Consider the following 19,971-nt stretch of genomic DNA (forward strand, 5'->3'; position numbering starts at 1 on the left):
AAAAGCTGGCCAATTTTGTTGATCTCTTCAAAGAACCAACTTTTGGTCTTGTTGATTTTCTTTATTGTTATTCTATTTCATCATCTCCATTATAATTTTTATTATTTCGTTCCTTCTGCTAGCTTGGGACTTAGTCCATTTTTCTTTGTCTTCCTTAATATGTGAAGTTAGGCAGTTTATTTGAAATCCTTCTTCCTTTTTAACATAAGCATTTACAGCTTTATATTTCTCTCTGAGCACTGCTTTCACTGCATCCCATGAATTTTGGCAGGCTGTATTTTAGTTTTCATTTGTCTGCAGTATTTTCTGGTTTTCCTTGTGATTTCTTCATTGATCAAATGGTTGCTTAGGAGCCTGTTGTTTTGATTTCCACATATTTGTTAGTTTTCCAGTTTTCCTTCTTATCATCAATTTCTAGTTTTGCTCCACAGTGATCAGAAAAGATGCTTTGCATCATTTCCATCTTTTCAGATTCATTCAGACTAGTTTTGTAGCAAGAGGAGTCCTTCCCCTTTTGCAACAGTCTCCTTTTCTTATGGCAATAATCCTTTTGAACAAAGTCTTGCTTTGTCTAAATCCAGGTTCATTTTTTTTTTTTTTAATGTGGCAGACTGAAGGATGAAGTCCAGCCTCCTCAGCCTGGAGACAGGGCCCTTGGAGAACAGACTCCAGCCGGAGTTTTGGGGAGGAAATTAATCTTGTCTCTTTCACCCCAGGTTACAGCTAGTGCAGACTGTCTGCTCTTGCCCAAAAGCTACCAGGTCATCTCCCACTTCCTTGTGCCTGATGTTATCACTCCCCGGGCTGCTTTTCCTCTTCTCTGCTTGGCCAACTCCTGCTTGCCCCTCAAGGTGTGGCTTAAAAGTGGTTTCCTCTGAAAAGCTTTCTCTTTTTTTCTTTTTCTTCTTTTCTTAAATAAATAAAGTTTATTTATTTTGGGAGAGAGAGAAAGACAGCATGAGTGGGGGAGGGGGAGAGAGAGAGAGAGAGAGAGAGAGAGAGAGAGAGAGAGAGAATCCCAAGTAGGCTCTGCACCATCAGCGCAGAGCCCGATACAGGGCTTGAACCCATGAACTGTGAGATTATGACCTGAGCCAAAATTGAGAGTTGGACACTTAACTGACTGAGCCACCCACCTGCACTTGGAAAGCTTTTTCTAACCCTTTTCCCACCCCTGAGGCAGAGGTCAGAGCTTTTGCCCTTGGGTCCTCAGACCATGGGCTCTGCTTATCTGTTTAATATCCCACGTCCATCTTTATAAGAGCCTCATCACACTGTGGTTTTTTTTTTATTTATTCGTTTTGAGAGAGAGTGTGCCTATAAGTGGGAGAGAGGCACACACACACACACACACACACACACAGACGGACAGACACAGTCCCAAGCAGGCTCCACTCTGTCATTGCAGATCCTGATGTGGTGCTCAAACTCACAAGATCATGACCTAAGTCAAAGTTGGACACTGAAAACCTGAGCCACCCAGGAGCCCCCACACTGTGCTTTAATAGGTTGCATATTTCTGTTTCTTCCCCAAACCCTGAACTTGAGCTTTTCTGAGGCAGGAACTGTATGTATCTTCTTCCTCTTGGAAGAAGTGTTCCCATCATATAATGGGCATGCAGCAAAAGTGTAGAGAACAAAGAGATGGAGAGAAAAGCAAGGATTTCCCAAGGTTCCCCTTGTGAATGTGATGTAAAGCTGCGGAAATGTACTTAATTGCTTTGTAACTGGCCAGGAGTCAAGCGGTGTCTACGGTCACCTTGAAAAGAAGAACTGGGGAAAGTTGTCGGTCATTCTGTATGTGTGAGTGCATAGGAGCTCAACCCTAACCCAGTGGTTCTCAACTGAGCACATTTGTGCACCCTCGCCATGGACATTTTGAAACTTCTGGAGACATTTTTGGTTGTCAAAAATAGGTGTGGGAAGCCCCTGGCATCATGTAGGTAGAGACTAGGGCTGCTGCTTAACATCCTACAATGCACAAGACAGCCCCCTGCCCTCCCACACAACGAAGAATGATTCATCCCCTAATGCCCACATATCAATAGTGCTGAGGCTGGTTAGCAATGCCCTAACCCAACCCATGGGAGAATGCAGGGTTGGGGGTGGGGCTCAGGTAGGAAATGCAGCTTGTCTGAGGAAGTGGTATTTGAGCCAGATCTCAAAGGGTAAGTGTGCACGGTGAAGATAGAGAAAGGGGACAATATCACAGTGAGGTGGAACCATGTGAAAAAAGCATGGAGAGAGCACAAGGGGCTGGGGATGTTCAGGAAGTGGCAAGGATGTGGCCAATATGTGTGAGGGGTGGTGGCTGAGGGAAAAGGGTGAGGCAGGTGACTGTGGGATTGTGGAAATTCTTGAGCAGCCCTCATTGGAGTGGACACCTCATCTGGAGGGAAAGGGGCAAGGAAGTTAGCAAGTTAGAGACAGATGGGCTGATGGGGAACCCAGAGGCTGGGGAACTGGCTGTTTCAACGGTCTAGGGGTTGGGGAGAGAAGTCAAGTGAGACCTGATCTGGGCATGCAGAAGAGGGGACAAACTGGGAACTTGGTGACTCATGGAAATGGTCACTGAGAGAGGTGGAAGTGAAACTAAATCCTGGCAATGAAGACTTGAAATAAGCCTTACACTTCTTCTTTGCTCACTTGCCTTTCTCTGGAACCACGGGGTTGCCTGCTGGATCCGGGTGTGGGCGGAGAACCTGACATCACATGTCTACACAGGTTGAAGCCTAGAGGTGTGTAGCCAGTGGAATGATTACTGGGCAGCGTTTGGCCCTTGGCTGAGTGGACTTTGACTAGGCTCCTGAGGCTGCTCACCACACACTGGGCACAATGCCACCCTGTGCTCATTAATTGCCTGCATTCTTAAATGAGTGAGCTAGGGAGTGTTATCCTCACTTGATGGAGGGGCAAGGGGAAACAGCAAGAGGTCAAGTGGTGAAGTGAGCATTCGAAGCCCAGCAGAATGACTGAAGAACGTAAACTACTTTTTTTTTAATGAAGGGGAAATTCATGTAACATAAAATTAACAAAATTTAAAATTAATTCATTTTAAAAATATCTCTTTTGAGAGAGACAGAGAGAGATCAGGGGAGGGGCAGACAAAGAGGGGGGCAGAGGATCCAAAGTGGACTCTGTGACAGCAGAGAGCCCAATGTGGGGCTTGATCTCACGAACTGTGAGATCATGACCTGAGCTGAATTTGGACACTTTACCGACAGAGCCACCCAGGAACCCCAAAATTAATGATTTTAAAGTGAATGATTCAGTGGCGTTTGGTACATTTACAATGTTGTGTAATCTCTGCCTCTATCTGATTCCAGAACATTTTTATCACCCCAAAAAGAAACCCTTACACCCATTAAAGCAGTCATTCTCCCTTCCCTCCTTTCCACAGCCCCTGGCAGTCCCTCATCTGCTCTCTGTCTCTATGAATTTACCTATTTTGTATATTTCATATAAATGGAATAATATAATATGTGACCTTTGTGTCTGGTGTCTTTCATTTAACGTATTTTTGAGGTTCATGCATGTTGTATGTATCAGGGCTTCGGTCCTTTTTATGGCTGAATAAAATTCCATTACATGGATAGACCACATTTTGTTCACCCATTCATCCATTGATGGACATTTGGGTTGCTTCTACCTTTTGGCTATTATGAAGGGCCTTAAACATTCAACTGCTTTCCCCTACCACCTTGATAAAGACCACTTAGATGGTCTCTAGATCCCGTGATTAAACTATGGTGGAGAGATGAACAGGGTTTCTGGGGTTCCAGAGGAGGGAGTTCCAGAATCTTCTCTAAGATAGCAGGAAGGGGTGTAAGAAGGTTTCATGCTGGAAGTTGGGCCTTGAGTACTAGTGGACCTTAGGGACACTTTATACCATGGCCAAGGGGACCTCATAGCCTCCAATGGGGGAGGAGAGGATGTGGACTCACCAGATTCAAGAAGTGGTTCAGACAGTGGCCTCTTAAAGGAACAGGCAGAGAAGACCCTAGATTGGGGCCTGTGAGTGTGGAGAAGGGGAAGAGGTCTGTTTTGCAAGATCCCACTGAGTGCCAGATCAGAAGTTGTGTCCTGGTGGGAAGTTGCAGCTAATACAGGCACAGGAGTATGAGGCTCTCCTTGAAGAGATAGCAGGCACCATGCCAGTGGATGGACATTCCCACATGCTGGGTGGAGAATTGAAGGGAGAAGCCGACTTGAGGGAAGGCATGGAGCCAGTTTGGGATGCATTGAAAGTGAGGAGACTGTGGTCCTTCAGGGAGAGATGTCCAGGAAAACATAGGGATTTAGAGTCTAAGAGAGAGCCTTGGGCTGGAAATACAAGTTGAAGGCCCTATGCACATCATCCCCTTGCACTCAAGTGCAAAGCATTTCAGAGGTTTCCTGAGCCCAGTGCATGTGCTGTGTCCAAGGCTGGGTTCTGAAAACATAGGGCCAGACATAGTGCTGTCCTTGCCTTGGGGGAGCTTATAGTCTGGAGAAATCAGAGTTAGATATTTGCAAGGATAATCTTTTTAAAAAATGTGAACGTAGGGGCACCTGGGTGGCTCAGTCAGTTAAACATCTGACTCTTGGTTTCAGCTCAGGTCATGATCTCTTGGTTTCATGAGATCAAGCCCCACGTTGGGTTCTGGGCTGGCAGCACAGCACCTGCTTGGGATTCTCTCTCTCTCTCTCTCTCTCTCTCCCTTCCTCCCTCCCCCACTCACATGTCTCTACCTCTCAAGAAAGAAAGAACGATGAGTGCAAATTTTGTTAAAGAGTACTATTCATGTAGAAAAGGACACAAATCACAGTGTGTTACTCAAAAATGTTGCACAGAGTGACCACATCTGAGCAGTTAGGACCCAGATCAAGACACAGATCTTACCTGGAGCCCTCAGGACACCCCCACTGTCCCCTTCCAGTCACTACCCACCCACCCCCAACAGTAGCCAGTATCTTGACTTCTAACAACAAAGATTAGTTTTATCTGTATCTGAACCTTGTAACAAGGCTGTCACATAGTGGGGACTCTTGTGTCTGGGTTCTTCCACTCCACATTATATTTCTAAGATACTCCCTTGTTGTATGGGTTGCTCGTTCCCCTCTTCCACTGCATGGATACTCTGTCAACTATCTACCTGTCTTAGTGCTGGTGGGCATTTGGACAGGTTCCATTTTTCAGCCGTTACAACCACAGCTTCCATGAACTTTCTCACACGCATTTGGTGAAATGTTTGTGAGCCCCTCTGTCGGATACACACGTTGCAGTGAAGTTGCTGGCTCCTGTGCTCAGTGTTAGTAGAGAGTGACAAACATTTTTCCAAATGGTTGTACCAATTCTCACTCCCCACCCTGGCCCAGCGATATATGAGAGTTTCAGTAACCCTCTCCACATCCTCACCGACACTTGCTATTCTTGTCCAGGGGCCATGCTAATAATCTTCTGTGGATCTTCTCAATTTTAGTATATGTGCTGCTGAAGCACACTTGGTATTCTTCAAGAAAAAAAATTTTTAAGTTTATTTATTTATTTAGTAATCTCTACACCCAACGTAGAGCTCTAAACTCACGATCCCGAGATCAAGAGCCGCATGTTCTTCCAACTGAGCCAGCCAGGTGCCCCAAGGAAAAAAAAAATGTTTATTGTGGTAAAGTATACTGTTTTAAAGGTACAATGAGTGGCATTAAGTACATTCACATTGTGCAACCATCCCCACCACCCATCCCTAGAACTTTTTAAAGTGAAATTCTGTGCCTATTAAATACTAACTGTCCACCCGCTCTCCCAACCTCTCAGCTCTTTGGTAACCACTATGTACATCACTTATTTGTATTGTGGTAAAAAACCAAACCAAAACAGAACAACACAAATGTCTACCATCTTCAACATTTTTTTAGAGAGAGAGAGAGAGAGAGAGAGAGAGAGAGAGAAAGCACCCACATACAAGAGGGGGAGGGGCAGAGAGAGAGAGAGAGACGGAGAGAGGGAGAGAGGGAGAGAATGTTAAGCAGGCTCCATGCTCAGCTAGGAACTGGGGCCCCATCCCACATCTGCAAGGTCATGACCTGAGCTGAAATCTAAAGTCAGACACTTAACGGTCTGAGCCACCCGGGCGCCCCTGCTAGCTGCATGAACATCATTGATCTCTAGAAAATCTTCATCTTGCAGAACTAAAACTCTACCTATTACATAGCAGCTTCCTATTTCTCCCTCCCTGGGGGTTCCCCAAATTTCTAAGAATTTGATTACTTTAGATACTTTGTATAACTGGAAGCATGCAGTATTTGTCTTTTGATGGTGGTTTATTTCCCTTAGTGTAATGTCTCCAACACTTGATATTCTTGATATTGTTATTATTTTAGCCAATGTGGTCGTTGTGTTGTGGCACAGCATTGGGGGCTTTATTTGCCTTTCCTTGGCAGCTAGTGAAGTTAAACACCTTTCTATCTGCTAATTGGCCCTTTGACTTTCTTTCCTTTTTATTGAGTTGTCTGCTTTTTTTCTTACTGACTTTTGGAAGATCCCTATATATTCTTTTTATACTGTGGATGGATCCTTTGTTAGATACATGTATTGGGAAATATCTTCTCCTCTTAGTTACATGCAGAAAGAGATTTACAAGGCGCCTGGGTGGCTCTGTCAGTTAAAATCTAACTTCAGCTCAGATCATGATCTCACCGTTTGTGGGTTCAAGCCCCATGTCGGGCTCTGTGCTGACAGCTCAGAACCTGGACCCTGCTTTGGATTCTGTGTCTCCCTCTCTCTCTGCCCCTCCACTGCTCACGCTCTGTCTCTCTCTCTCCTTCAAAATTATTAAACATTAAAAAAATTTAGGGGCACCTGGGTGGCTCAATTGGTTGAGCATCTGACTTTGGCTCTGGTCATGATCTTGTGGTTCATGGGTTTGAGCCCTGCGTCGGGCTCTGTGCTGACAGCTCAGACCCTGGAACCTGATTCGGATTCTGTGTCTCCCTCTCTCTATTCCCTTCCCCCGCTCATCTGTGCTCTCTCTCTCTCTCTCTCTCTCTGTCTCTCAATAAATAAATAAACATTAAAAAAATTTTAAAATAAAAATAAAAAACATCAATGCCTGACACGCATTTCCTCAGAGATGCCCTGTCTGGGCTCCTGAGGGGGGCCGTGGGTGGGGTCATCATTTCTGGGTCTTGATCTCTGCATACTCGGTGGTCTCCCGGTCCTGAAAGTTGTGTGGCCTCAGCCCATGGAATGTGAGGGAAGCGTAGTGGAGCTTCCCCTCTTTCTCTGAGGGGAAGGCAACTGCGGCTGGGGAAAGGGGGTCTGACCGGCTGTCTGACTGGCTGTGATCCTGAGTGGGAGGAAAGAAAGGCATTTGAGCTGGCCTTTGGGTCTGGAGAAGGGAAGTAGGGGCTTGGGGAACACTTAACCATTTATCCACTTCATGCCCATTTCCTGAGCATTCATTCACTCACTCACTCACTCACTCATTCATTTGTAGCTTTAACAAATTTTCATCATAATGGCATTGATTCCTTGCAAATCCCCCCACCACTCCCCTATGGATGATATAACTGTTGTCATTCCATTTTATAGACAGAGTGTGCAAGGTCAAGAAACTCTTTAGGACACACCATCTCTGACCTCAGATAGCCTATCTGACCTCAGACAGACAATCCCAAGAGAGGACCTTGCCTATGAGGGCAAGGAGACAGTATCACATTGTCTCTCTCACACACACACACGCAAATTATCTAATTGCACATTGTGATTTGGTGGGCAGAAGAAGGGTGCTAAGGGTGTGGGTGAGAATCACTGAGGCGTGTAGGAGCTCTGCCTCACCTCCCGCCCCCACCCAGAGGCTCACAGGGTGCTGGGGACAGGCCTGCGGTTATTACAGGGAGGCATGATGAGTTTCCCTGCATAAGGCAGGGGAATATTGAGACTGGAGTGTGAAAGGCGATTAGGGGTCTGGCTGGTACAAATGGGGAGGGACACAGGAAATCATGCATGCAAACGCACAAAGTCACAGAGAATGAGTCCTGCCTGGGGATAGAGAGCTCCTTTTGAGGGCATGGGACAGATCACAGAACACCAGCCCAAGGAAATTGTGTAAAATACGTGTAAAATACTGTCACTCCTAGCCACATGTGGCTACTGAGTACGTGAATCATGGCGGTTCCTCATGGAGGTGTGCCATGAGTGTGAAATAAACCTTGGATTTCAAAGACTTGGTACCAAAGGAAGGAGAAGAAGAATTAGAAGAAGAAGAAGAAGAAGAAGAAGAAGAAGAAGAAGAAGAAAGAAGAGTGCAAACTATCTCATTAATAACCTATACATTGATTATTGATGATGTGATGGTGAAGTAATATTTTGAATATACTGGGTTAAATAAACATATTAAAATAGATCTCATGCTCCTCTCTATTTAAAATTTTTTAGTGTTTATTTATTTTTGAGAGAGAGAGAGAGAGAGAGAGAGAGAAAGAGAGAGAGAGAAACAGAGCACGAGGAGGGAGGGTCAGAGGGAGAGGGAGACACAGAATCTGAACAGGATCCAGGCTCTGAGCTGTCAGCACAGAGCCCGACATGGGACTCAAATGCAGGAACTGTGAGATCGTGGCCTGAGCCAAAGTCAGATGCTTGAACGACTGAGCCATCCAGGTGCCCCTCTCTACCTTTTAAATGTGGCCATTAGTAACTTTTAAGCTACGCACATGGTTCACATTATATTTTTGTTGGACTGTGCTGATCTAGACAGTGGGGGGTGGCGCAGGTACAGGGGTGACAGCTGTTTGGGAATTTCTTGCCTAAAGCTTGGGAGGAGAGGTGGAGTTGTGGAGAGTGAGGCCAGTGCCCCAAGAGGGAGACAGTGGGGGCTCGGCAGGGAAGGGTCTAAATGGAGGAGAGGGGAGAGGAAAAGGTGTCTCTCCAGTCTTTGAGATGAGAGCAGCCAGAAATCCCAAGAGAGGACCAAATTTGGTGGGGGGAGGGGTGGTCAGGGAGGGACTCATCTTTTGGCATGCTGAGTGAGCCACCTCATGCCCCAGCCCAGGACACCGGATAGAAAGATGCCCACGCCACTCACCTGGGAGACTGTATTCAATGTGGGATGGACGTCATTCCTGTGCACTGCTTTCCTGGTTGATTTCTGCCTGTAGGTCTTCACTCTGAGGAGAGAGATCAGGGCCTTTCAGCCTGGCTGGCTCACTGCTGGGACCCCGGAACTGTCTGGCTGCAGGGACCACAATGAGAACACATCTTCCCTCCTTGCAGACGGCAACCACCCACCCCATATGGGGAACAGACTACTGGCCCAGGGGTCAGGAGGCTGAATTCCTGATGTAGCTTCAACCCACTGCGCTCCTCCAGCTCTGGGCTTTGAGTCTGGGAGGTTTTTCTGAGTCCCCTCCCTGACCCAAACTCATAAGGCCCTCGCCCAAACCGGGGTCACCACTCACGCAAAGAAGATGATGAGGCAGAGACACAGAGCAAGCAGGGCCGTGACACCAGCTCCCCCGATCGCCCCCTGAAGCACACCTGTCCTGGGCCCTGGTCTCCCTGCAGGTAAGAGGCACCCGGGGTGAACTCCAGCACCATGAAGTAGAAGTAGGCACCTAAGCCTCCAGCCTTCTGGAATCCATGACCCCGGGTTGTGCCCACTTCTATCCAGGACTGGCTCCTCTGTCCCCCTGTCCCTCTACAGGATCCCAGCCACCTATTCCCCCAGCCCCTCCCCCACCAACCTTCCGGTGACTTGGACCTCTGGCACCCCTTGGCCCAGAGTCAGAAGCACTTCTCTGCTTGATCCTGCCTCGTGCACCTCCTTCCTCCAGGCATCACCCTCCCCTCACCCCGACACAGCCCCCTGACCTGGCAACAGCAGGATGGTGGCGCTCTGTTCCCCATGCACATTCCTGGCCTCGCAGCTGAGTCTGAGGCTGGAGCCCAGCGGCTCCATGAAGCTCAGGTTGCTGTTTGCCCAGGGCCCCTCGGAGCTGGAGGTGACCGTCAAGGAGGCATTGCTGTGGTTCCCTTCCAGCAGCCCCTCCCCCAGCCGCCAGTGCAGAGTGGGGGGCAGCTGGGATTGAGCAGAGCAGGTGCAGTGCAACCCCTCACCCTCCCAGGAGCAGGAGGGACCAAACAGCTTCGGGGGTTCTGCAGGACGACAAGAGAGGGATCAGAGGAGCCCCACCTCCCAGGACCCAGGCATCCTTCCCAGGTGTGCTGCAACTCACTCTTCACAAGGAGGCTCAGGGATGCTTCCAAGGAGCCCAGCAGGTGCTGAGCTCGGCAGACGTATATCCCATGGTCCCCCAGTTCCACCCGGGGCAGTTGCAGGACCCCGGGATTTGAGGGTTGTGAGGGCTTCAGGGTCAGGCTGCCCCGGGTCCAGCTCAAGTTGGCAGGAGGGTTACTGTTGTGGTCACAGACCAGGTGTAGGGACTGGCCCTCCTGGACTGGGAGAGATGAACCGTTGCCCAGAGCCTCAGGTGCTGACAAGACAGAGAACAAGTTAAGCCCCGGCCCTCACCAGGGGTATTCTGTCTCCGTCTCTGTATGTGTCTCTCTCTGTCTCTTTCTTTTCCTCACATCATTTAAGTCTGTTTCTTCTCTTCCACAGCATGATGGGCTCTTACGTTTGGGGTCAGCCCAAGGGGACAGAGCTGGGAGTGGGCACTACAGCCTTTTTAAGAATCCCTCTTGTATTCATCTGAATTGCCTTGTTTCTCACCCACCTACCTCAGCCATCTGTGTCAACACAGATCCCAGATTTGCCTCTAAGAACCTGGCCGTTCTGTCTTTCACTAAGTTCACAAAGACCCGTCTCATTTAGCCGGGTCTGAGAGTTCACAGTCTTGTGGGCGAGATTCCCCCAAATCACTGTGATGTGTTTTGTGACAGGGGTCCGTTGTGCGGAGGGAGCCCTGAGGATGGGAGTTCAGTGACACTGTCAGGGAAGGGAGGGCTTCCTTGAGGAGGAGAGCCTACAGCAGAGCAGGAGAGGGGCTGGGAGCTGGCTGGAGGATGATGCTGGTAAGGAAGAGCAATTGAGGGAGGCAGACACAGAAAATGCAGCTACGGCTGGGGCATGAGAAGGCCCTGCACGTCAGGGAAAATCAAATAGTCCTGTAAGGCTTGAGTGAATGTGTATGCTTGGGAGTGTTTACATACGAGGCTTCTGGAGGTTAAAAAAGTAATATTAGATGACAGAAAGACAGAGGTTTGAAAGGAAATATTGGTACACACAACATTACTGGTAAATGGTTAACAACCAGCTCATTGGGGAGGGAGGAGGGGAGGGAAAAAAAAAAAACCAACCCTGACTTGTGACATTTGCCAATTTCCTTAGTAATTTCCATTTGCCAATTTCCTTAAATACATCCCTCCCGGCCAATTTCTAGCACCCAACTAGATGTCACTGAACCCAGAGTTGAGGAAGCATGGACACAATTAGCTCCCGCCTACCAGTGAAAGCCAACTCCAGGAAACCAATGAATGCAACACTTCCCCTCAAAAGAAAAAAAAAACACATGTTTTTGCCTAACAAAGTCACCACATGCTAAGTCAAAGAGGCCATTATTAGGCTGCAAATAAATCCTTTCAACTAACATACAACTGATTTCCTTCATATAAAAAGAGCTTCTTCAAATCACTAAGAAAAAGTCCACAAAGAAATACAAATGATTCTTAAACGTAACGAAACATACACAACGTTGTTTACAAAATGATCATTCAAGTTAAAATGGCAGTGAGTTCACCTAAGATATCAGCAAGGATGAAATGACAATGTTCAGCAGTTTGGGATTATAAACAGAACAACTTCCATACCACATGATTTGGCAGTCTCTGTAGAAATTACAAACACACCCTTTGATCTGGGACTTTTCTTCTTGAGACAATTATCTTATAGACACATGTACACATATGGGGAATGTTTGTACGAGTTATTTGTTGCAGTATTATGTGTCTTATCAAAAGTCTGGAAACACCGTGGCTTTCCACCAATGGGGACTAATGAAGTACTTTACATTGTAATATACTTCGAATTAGAAGACCATGGAGTCGTCAGTAAGCATGAAGAAGGTTTCTTATTACTCATAGACAGTCATGGACTAACGTCACTTGGGACAAATGCATCATGGCGATGTAAGACTTTTAACAACAAGCAAAGCTAGGTGAGGGCTTTATGGAAACTCTGTGTACTATATAAACCTAAAATTATGCCATGGTGAAAAGTCTATAAAAAATAATAGCCAAGTGAAATAAGTCAGTTTGAGAAAGACAAATACCATGTGATTTCACTCATATGTGGAATTTCAGAAGCAAAACAAACGAGCTAAGGGGAAAAAAAGAGAGAGAAAGACAAACCAAGAAACAGATTCTTAACTATAGAGAACAAACTGATGGTTACTGGAGGGGAGGAGGTGGGCAATGGGGAAATAGGTGATGGGGATTAAGGAGGGCACTTGTGAGCACCAAGCGATGTATGCAAGTGTTGAATCACTATTTCATACACTTGAAACTAATATTACGCTATACGTTAACTAACTGGAATTTGAATAAAAACCTTAAAAAAATAATAAAGATGTAGAGCAGCGTATACAATATGATGTGTATGTATGTGTGTGCTTTTAAATGGAGATGCGTAGATTACATTTAGAAAGATAACCAAGAGGGGAGATACACAGGTGCTGAACAGTATTTTATTCTTATTCAGTTTTGCTAGGGACTGGAATGGGTTCCCTTCAAGCTCAATGTCCAAGCCCTAACCCCCAATACAGTGGTATTTGGAGCCCTTTGGATGGGCTTTTGGGAGGTGATAGGGTTAGATGAGGTCATGAGAGTAGGGCACTCCGGATGAGGTTAGTGCTCTTATAAGAAGAGACACCAGACAGCTTTCTTTCTTGCTTTTTTTTTTTATAATTTTTTAATGTTTATTTATTTCTGAGAGAGAAAGGGAGAGAGAGAGAGAATGAGCAGGGAAAGGGCAGAGAGAGAGAGAGAGAGAGAGAGAGAGAGGAAGACATAGAATCTGAAGCAGGCTCCGGGCTCTGAGCTGTCAGCACAGATCCTGATGCAGGCCTTGAACCCACGACTGCAAGATCATGACCTGAGCCGAAGTCGGACACCCAACCGACTGAACCACCCGGGTGCCCCAGAAAGCAGTCTTTCTCTCAGGTGCGCTAGAGAAAACACGGCCGAAAAGCAACTCCTCTCACCCGGAGTGAGCTCTCCCCTGGAACCATATTGGCTGGAACCTTGGAAGCTTGACCTTATATTTGCCAGTCTCCAGAAATGTGAGGAATAAATGTCTGATGCTGAAGTCCCTCAGCCTGTGGTATTTTGTTCTGGCTGCCTGAGCAGACCAACACACTTTACGCTTACTATTTTAAAGAATATCATGTGAATGTTGAAGGAAACCGCAGGAATAGGCCGGGTCCAGATCCTAAGGGAACAGGGCGAGATTTGGGAGGAGGACACAGCCCTCGCACCAGGGAGCGGCACACCCATCAGGCATGGAGGTTGTGCAAAACCCCTTGGGAACAGGGTCAGGAGTGGGAGGAAGCCAGTTTGTAAGCTGAGGATCCAGTGGGGGGGGGGGGCTGTCCCACCTCCGCTACCCCACACCTGGCCTGAGCCTTTCTCCCACCTGGGTTCTAAAACCCCAGCTCTGCTCTGAGGGGTGGAGACAGACGCCCCTTCCGCCAAAGCCTGAGAGAAGAGGTTGCGTCCTACCTGTGCCTTCTCTTGGGAAAACACTGATGGTCAGGTTCTGGGGCGCATCTGGACAGATAGACATAATTGTTTTCAGAGACAGGAAGATGAGGGTTGGCCCTATTCTCCCAGAAACTACAGAAATAGGAAAAGGGTGGAGTTGCGAGTTTCCTTTCCTTCCTCCCCAGAATTCTAGACCCTGCCTCCCCCACCCCCAGCACCCACTGTCCTCAGGGACCCTGGTGTCCTGGCCTGGCACTCACAGGACACGTTGAGCTGGATGGTCCTCTCTGTGCTAACGTTAGCTCCAGGGAAGGTCACTTGGCAGGTGAGGTTGGTGCCATGGTCCTGGGGCCCCGGGGTGAGGGTGAGCACCGAGGAGAAGTGTGCCCCATGGCCCAGGGAGGTGAGGGCATCCCCGATCCAAGAGAAGATCGGGGGTGTCCCCCTCTTACAGGCCCAAGGCACACTACAGGTAATGTTCATGGGCTGGCCAGATTCTAGGGGCCCCTGGATGTGGATGTCAGGTGTCCGTGTGAGAGCTGAGGGAGAAAGAGAGACAGAGACCCAGGCCCTGAGTGAGCCCCCAGAAGCAGCCTCTATATTAGGCCAGCCGTTTCCTCCCAGCCAGGATGGAAATCAGGGGATCCCCTCCCGGACCTGCCCTGGGGCCCTCAGGACCCATGCATGTCCTCTCTTTGACCCCACTCCTTACTTGTCACATGCAGGAAGAGCCGGTAGTTCTTGAAATGATATCTCTTCCCTATATAATTGTATTTCACATAAGACCCTCTCTCCACCCTAAAGAAGTATGTCCCCGAGTCCCTTCTCCGTGCGTCTCTGATGTCCAGGGAGCAGTTGTAGTCCCTGAGGTCTTCAGGGAGGTGGAAACGGCCTTGGGTCTCCTGCTGCACTTCACGATTGGGGTTGTTTGTGGCCACTGGAGCACCCTGTACTGTATTGGTCCCTTCCCGGAACCAGTAGCCGTGAGTTGGGTCCTCCTCAGTGTATTGGACTGGGGGGTAAGAGAAACTGCAGGGCACGAATGCACATAGACCCTCCTGCACCATTATGGGTGTCTGCACTTGCAGGTGAAATCTGGGATCCTGAGACTGGGACCCTGTGGGGAATCAAGGGTCAGTGTCAGCCCCTGCCCGCCCGGTCCTCTCGCCTCCGGCCCCGTCCTCTCGCCTTGGCCCACTCACCTGCACACAGCAGCAGCAGCAGCAGCAATGGTGGCATCTGTGGGGTAAGAGTTGTGGTGCCTTGGTGTTACAGGATGGGGAGGAAGCCCCGATAGGAAGCCCGGGGCTGATGTCTGAAAAGTGACTGCCCATAGAAGAGGAACTTGTCTCCAGCATGCTCTCGGAGGTGGCGTGACCCTTAAAGATTAACCACTCCTACTTTCCAGATGGGGTTCCAGCAATCCACTGCCCCCCACCCCGGTCCCTGTCCGTGGCCTGTCCCTCCTGCCCCTCTGTCCCCACCAGGAGGGCAGGCACTACCCGGACAATGACACTTCTAGAAGCCCAGAGGGTCAGTCCTGCCAGTTGTGGGGCTCAGGAAGGGGTTTAACCACTCTGCACAGGGGAAGCTTGAGGCAAGAAAGACGGGGACAGGTCCCCCCCCACACACACACCCCAGGTGAGGGAGAAGATGATTAATGAATGAATGAACATGACCACTGCATCATCACCATCTCCTTTCAGGGGAGTGGAGTCAAAGGGGAGAGTGTCAGACTTTGTGTCTGGTCTTGAAAACTTCCCTAACACCCAAAAAGACAGAGACACTCCAGGCCACGCGAGCTCCTGTTGGTAGAGCGTGAGCTGGTAAGAACACAGGCAGGGGTTTGTAGGAAACCCCATTGTTCTGTGTAGCTAGGAGGTGAGTTCCCAGGTCTGAATGGCCAGAGTGGATGGGACCAGGACTCCGAGGGGGATCTTGAGTTTCTTAATCAGCTCATAGCTGCCTGCCCCAGGCTTCCCTGGGGTTGCATGCACCAGGCCATGCCTGGGAATTGGGCATTTGCTGCAAGATGATAGCACAGCATGATGGTGAGGGAGAATGCCCAGGTGTGCCTGGCCCTCCTAGCCTCCAAGCCTCAGTTTCCTCAGGAGTCCCATGGAAGGATCACAGTCAATACTTTGTCTGGGGGAGAATCCCACAGGAGGACAGAGGTGGGCATTTTCGGCAGATGCGGGTGTGGCCATCTTGCATGTCAAATGCCTGGTCCTGTCCATTCCTCAGTGGTCATTCTGAGTCCTGCCTTTAGTAAGAAGCTCCTGGTGGTCAACCCTTCCCTAAAGCTTCTTGGTGGTACTGTGCTGTGATAACCCTAGCAAACCAGTACATGGGGTTTTTGAGAAGACAGATGTGTTCATACAAGAAAAGTGCTCCCAGCAGGCTGGTCTGGCCCACGCTGGGCAAAGTCCGCACAGTAGCCAGTGGCGGGCCTGTAGGAGAGGGCTGATCTGAAGACGGAGGAAAAGGGAAGGGACAGATTTGGTAACGGTCTCTTCTGTGCTCGGATCTCTGCCTCACTCTTACTTAACCCCAGCCACACTTCCCCTTCTCTCCCCAGGACAGGACAGGCTCTGTGGGCCTCTGTTCCAGCTGGTCCCTCTGCTGGCTGAGCTGCTCCCGTCTTCTGAGCAGGGAGTCCTGGAGGCTGGGCTGAGTTAAGGCTGACCTTGGGGGAGCAACAGCCAGGGCCAGGACGGGGGAATCAGAGACAGAGTCACAGCCTGGGGTGGACAGGGCTGACCCAGGAGGGAGGATGGGGCTCTCGGAGCCTGGAGGAGGGGGTGAGGATGTGCCTGGACGATGGGACAGCTGAGCCAGAGCTGGAGGGTGAGAAGGGTTTTCTGGGAGGCAGGCTTGTCTTATTCCAGAGAGCAGGTGGTGTGAGCAGACAGGGGTCTGCCTGCAGCTCTGGCTATGTTCTGGTCAGCCCCTGTGCATGTCAGTCATCAGGTCTCTGCTCCAGGGGCCAAAGAAATCCAGTCTGATCTCCTGAATCACCATGTTCCCCCACCCCCTCCTCCACCTCCCATCTTCCTCCCTCTCCTCCCCCTCCTCCGCTCCTCCCCCTCCTCTCCTCCCCCTCCTCTCCTCCTCCTCCTCCCCTCACCCCCTCCTTCTCTCCCCCCTCCCATCCTTCCCTATCTTCCTCCTTCTCCTCCTCCCATCTTCTTCCCCCTCCTCCCCTTCTCTCCATATTCCTTCCCCCCTCCTCCCCATCTTACTCCTCCTCCCTAACTTCCTTCCCCTTCCTCTTCCCATATTCCCCCTCCTCCCCCTCCTCCTAACTTCCTTCCCTCCTCCCCTTTTCCTCCCCATCTTCCTCCTCCTCCTCCTCCTCCTTCTGTTTTGGGAAAGAGAACGGTAACTGAACCACCCGATGAGCTCTGCAGCCAATGAAGCTCATCGGTGTCCCAAGCAGGGGACCCTGGTTCCTCTGACCAGGTCTCTTCATCAACACCCAAGTTATCAGGAAGACACCCCAAGGGCTTCCTCAGGGAGCCTAGAGTCCAGGTAGAAGGTGCTGGAGTATCCAAAAAGACGTTCTATTGGGTTGGGATGGGCCCAGGACCATGGGAAGATCTTTCCAAGCACCCTTGGGGGGCTCCTAGTATGTCCCATGAACTCCTCTCACACCCCCATGGGGCCCTCAGAGAAGGATTGAGAGCAGAGACACTTTGTAGTGCACCTGGGCCTCCCACATTGGCCCATGACCCCAGAGCCCAGCCATTTTTGCCCCCTGCTCTTTCACTCCCCGCTCCCTTTAGGTGACTTCACTTTGCTTCTCACTGGTCCTGGCTTCGTGTCCATCTTCCAAAGACCAAGAGATGTTTCCATCTTCCCTGTCCATTCCCTGGTGATTGGCCTCAGTTCTTCCAGACACAGGCCAGCAGCTGGGCTGGCGAGGTCTCTGGATCTGCTGATTCAAGGACAGCAGGGACAGGTGGATGGTGATGTTGGTGGGCAGGGGAGGTGTGTACGAGAACAAAAAGGTGGCCCACATGGCAGAAAGTGGCACAGAGTCACAGGGCACCTCGACCTTTCTCTTCTTTTGGGACATTGGATCTGTCTGGTCTGAGAACTAGGACCCCAGCCTTCCCAGAGCAAAGCTCCCTGGGTGAGAAGTCAGTGGCTAATGCCTCATCTTGTGTGGTTGTGGTGTTTGTGTATTTGTAGTGTATGTGTCTGTGTATATGCATGTGTACTTGTGTCTGTAGTCTCTGTGTGTGCCTCTGTTGTGTGTGTGTTTCTTTGGTTTGTGTATATATATATGTGTGTCTGTGTTTGCTGTCTGTGTGTGCATGTCTGAGGTATGTGTGTCTGTGTATATTTGAAGTGTGTATGTGTCTGTGTATCTATGTGTGTCTGTGGTTTTTGTGTGTATTTCTGTATTGCGTTTGTATATATGTGTGTGTGATTTCTGTGTATTTTGAGCTGTGTCTGTGATCTCTATATATGTATCTTTGAAGTACATGCGTGTCTGTATTTGTGTGTATGTGTGTCTGTGTCCTCTGTGTGTGCATAGTTAAGTTGTGTGTATGTGTCTATATAAAGGCTTGTGGTGCGTGTGTGTATATGTGTGTGCACTCAAACGTCAGTTTCTCAATGATAACATCCACGGACAACATATTGAAGAGTATAATCCATTTCATATCCCCTATATATCTTTCTCTTTGGTTTTTCTTCAAACTCCTTATCATGGATCAATATAACACATAGTCTGCTTAATTATTGTCTGTCTCTCTTGTCATTAAAATGTAAGCTTCACAAAGGAACTTGTATCTCCCATCTACTGCTGAATCCACTGACTATAAAGATGGCTGGCGTAACATTAGGGGATCAATGAATACTTGCTTTGAGAATTGTAAGGATGCTGGGGTGCCTGGCTGGCTCGGTTGGTGGACCGCGTGAATTTTCATCTTGGGGTTGTGGGTTCAAGCTCCATGTTGAGTGTAGAGATTACTTAAAAAAATAAAATCTTTAAAAAAAAGAATTGGGGCACCTCGGTGGCTTGGTTGGTCGAGCGTCTGACTTTGGCTCAGGTCATGATCTTGCAGTTCGTGGGTTCCAGCCCAGCGTCGTGCTCTGTGCTGACAGCTCCAGAGCCTGGTTCCGATTCTGTCTCCCTCTCTCTGCCCCTCCCCTGCTTTCTCTCTGTCTCTTTCTCTCAAAAATAAATAAACATTAAAAAAAAGAATTGTAAGAACATTTAGAATAAGTGAAATAAGATTGCTGGCTGTCTCCAATGAAAAAGTATGTATTCTTTTTTTTAAATTTTTTAATGTTTATTTTTGGGAGAGAGAGAGAGACACAGTGCAAGTTGGGGGGGGCAGAAAGAGAGGGAGACACAGAATCTGAAGCAGGCTCCAGGCTCCAAGCCATCAACACAGAGTCCAATGTGGGGCTCAAACTCTCAAACCGGGAGATCATGACCTGAGCCAAAGTCAACACTTAACCGTCTGAGCCACCCCGGTGCCCCAAAAAGTATGTATTCTTTAGAGCATACCCTTTTGGGGTTACCTGATTCTAGCATTTTATTGCCTTTGAACTATTTTAATTTAATTTAATTTAATTTAATTTAATTTAATTTAATTTTAATTAAAAAAAATTTTTAACATTTATTCATTTTTGAGAGGGATAGAGAGAGCATGAGAGAGAGAGAGAGTGAGAGCATGAGCAGGGGAGGGGCAGAGAGAGAGAGGGAGACACAGAATCCGAAGCAGGCTCCAGGCTCATGACCCATCAGCACAGATCGCGTCGTGGGGCTCGAACTCAAAAACCGTGAGATCATGACCTGAGCCGAAGTCCAACACTTAACCGACTGAGCCACCCAGACGCCCCAAAAAGTATGTATTCTTTAAAGCATACCCTTTCGGGGTTATCTGATTCTAGCATTTTATTGCCTTTGAACTATTTTATTTTAATTTAATTTAATCTTAATTTTAATTAAAAATTTTTTTAACATTTATTGATTTTTGAGAGAGAGAGAGCATGAGAAAGAGAGAGACAGCATGAGCAGAGGGAGAGGCAGAAAGAGAGAGGGAGACACAGAATCCGAAGCAGGCTCCAGGCTCATGACCCATCAGCACAGAGCCCGACATGGTGCTCGAACTCAAAAACCGTGGGATCATGACCTGAGCTGAAGTCGGACGCTTAACTGACTGAGCCACTCAGGTGCCCCAAATTTTATTTTATTTTTAATGTTTGTTTATTTTTGAGAGAGAGAGGCAGACAGCAAGCAGGGGAGGGGCAGAGAG

General features: G+C 48.6%; 1 protein-coding gene and 1 non-coding gene across 2 annotated transcripts; both read right to left on the reverse strand.

Moving 5' to 3' along the window:
• Positions 1 to 5,375: 5,375 nt before the first annotated feature.
• On the reverse strand, positions 5,376 to 5,482 carry LOC125916229 (U6 spliceosomal RNA). Its single transcript, XR_007455843.1, has one exon. It is a non-coding gene; the product is annotated as a U6 spliceosomal RNA (small nuclear RNA).
• A 276-nt stretch (positions 5,483 to 5,758) lies between these two features.
• On the reverse strand, positions 5,759 to 15,018 carry LOC125915698 (sialic acid-binding Ig-like lectin 5). The gene is made up of 9 exons (XM_049621656.1): positions 14,899 to 15,018; positions 14,409 to 14,813; positions 13,957 to 14,235; positions 13,715 to 13,762; positions 10,213 to 10,470; positions 9,848 to 10,132; positions 9,436 to 9,535; positions 9,063 to 9,144; positions 5,759 to 7,325 (listed from the first exon to the last, which is right to left on the reverse strand). The coding sequence occupies exons 1-9, from the start codon at positions 14,933 to 14,935 to the stop codon at positions 7,152 to 7,154; spliced, it is 1,668 nt and encodes a 555-aa protein (XP_049477613.1). The 5' UTR covers positions 14,936 to 15,018; the 3' UTR covers positions 5,759 to 7,151.
• Positions 15,019 to 19,971: the final 4,953 nt, after the last annotated feature.

The sequence above is a fragment of the Panthera uncia genome, assembly GCF_023721935.1.
Source record: "Panthera uncia isolate 11264 chromosome E2 unlocalized genomic scaffold, Puncia_PCG_1.0 HiC_scaffold_19, whole genome shotgun sequence".
NCBI lineage: Eukaryota > Metazoa > Chordata > Mammalia > Carnivora > Felidae > Panthera > Panthera uncia.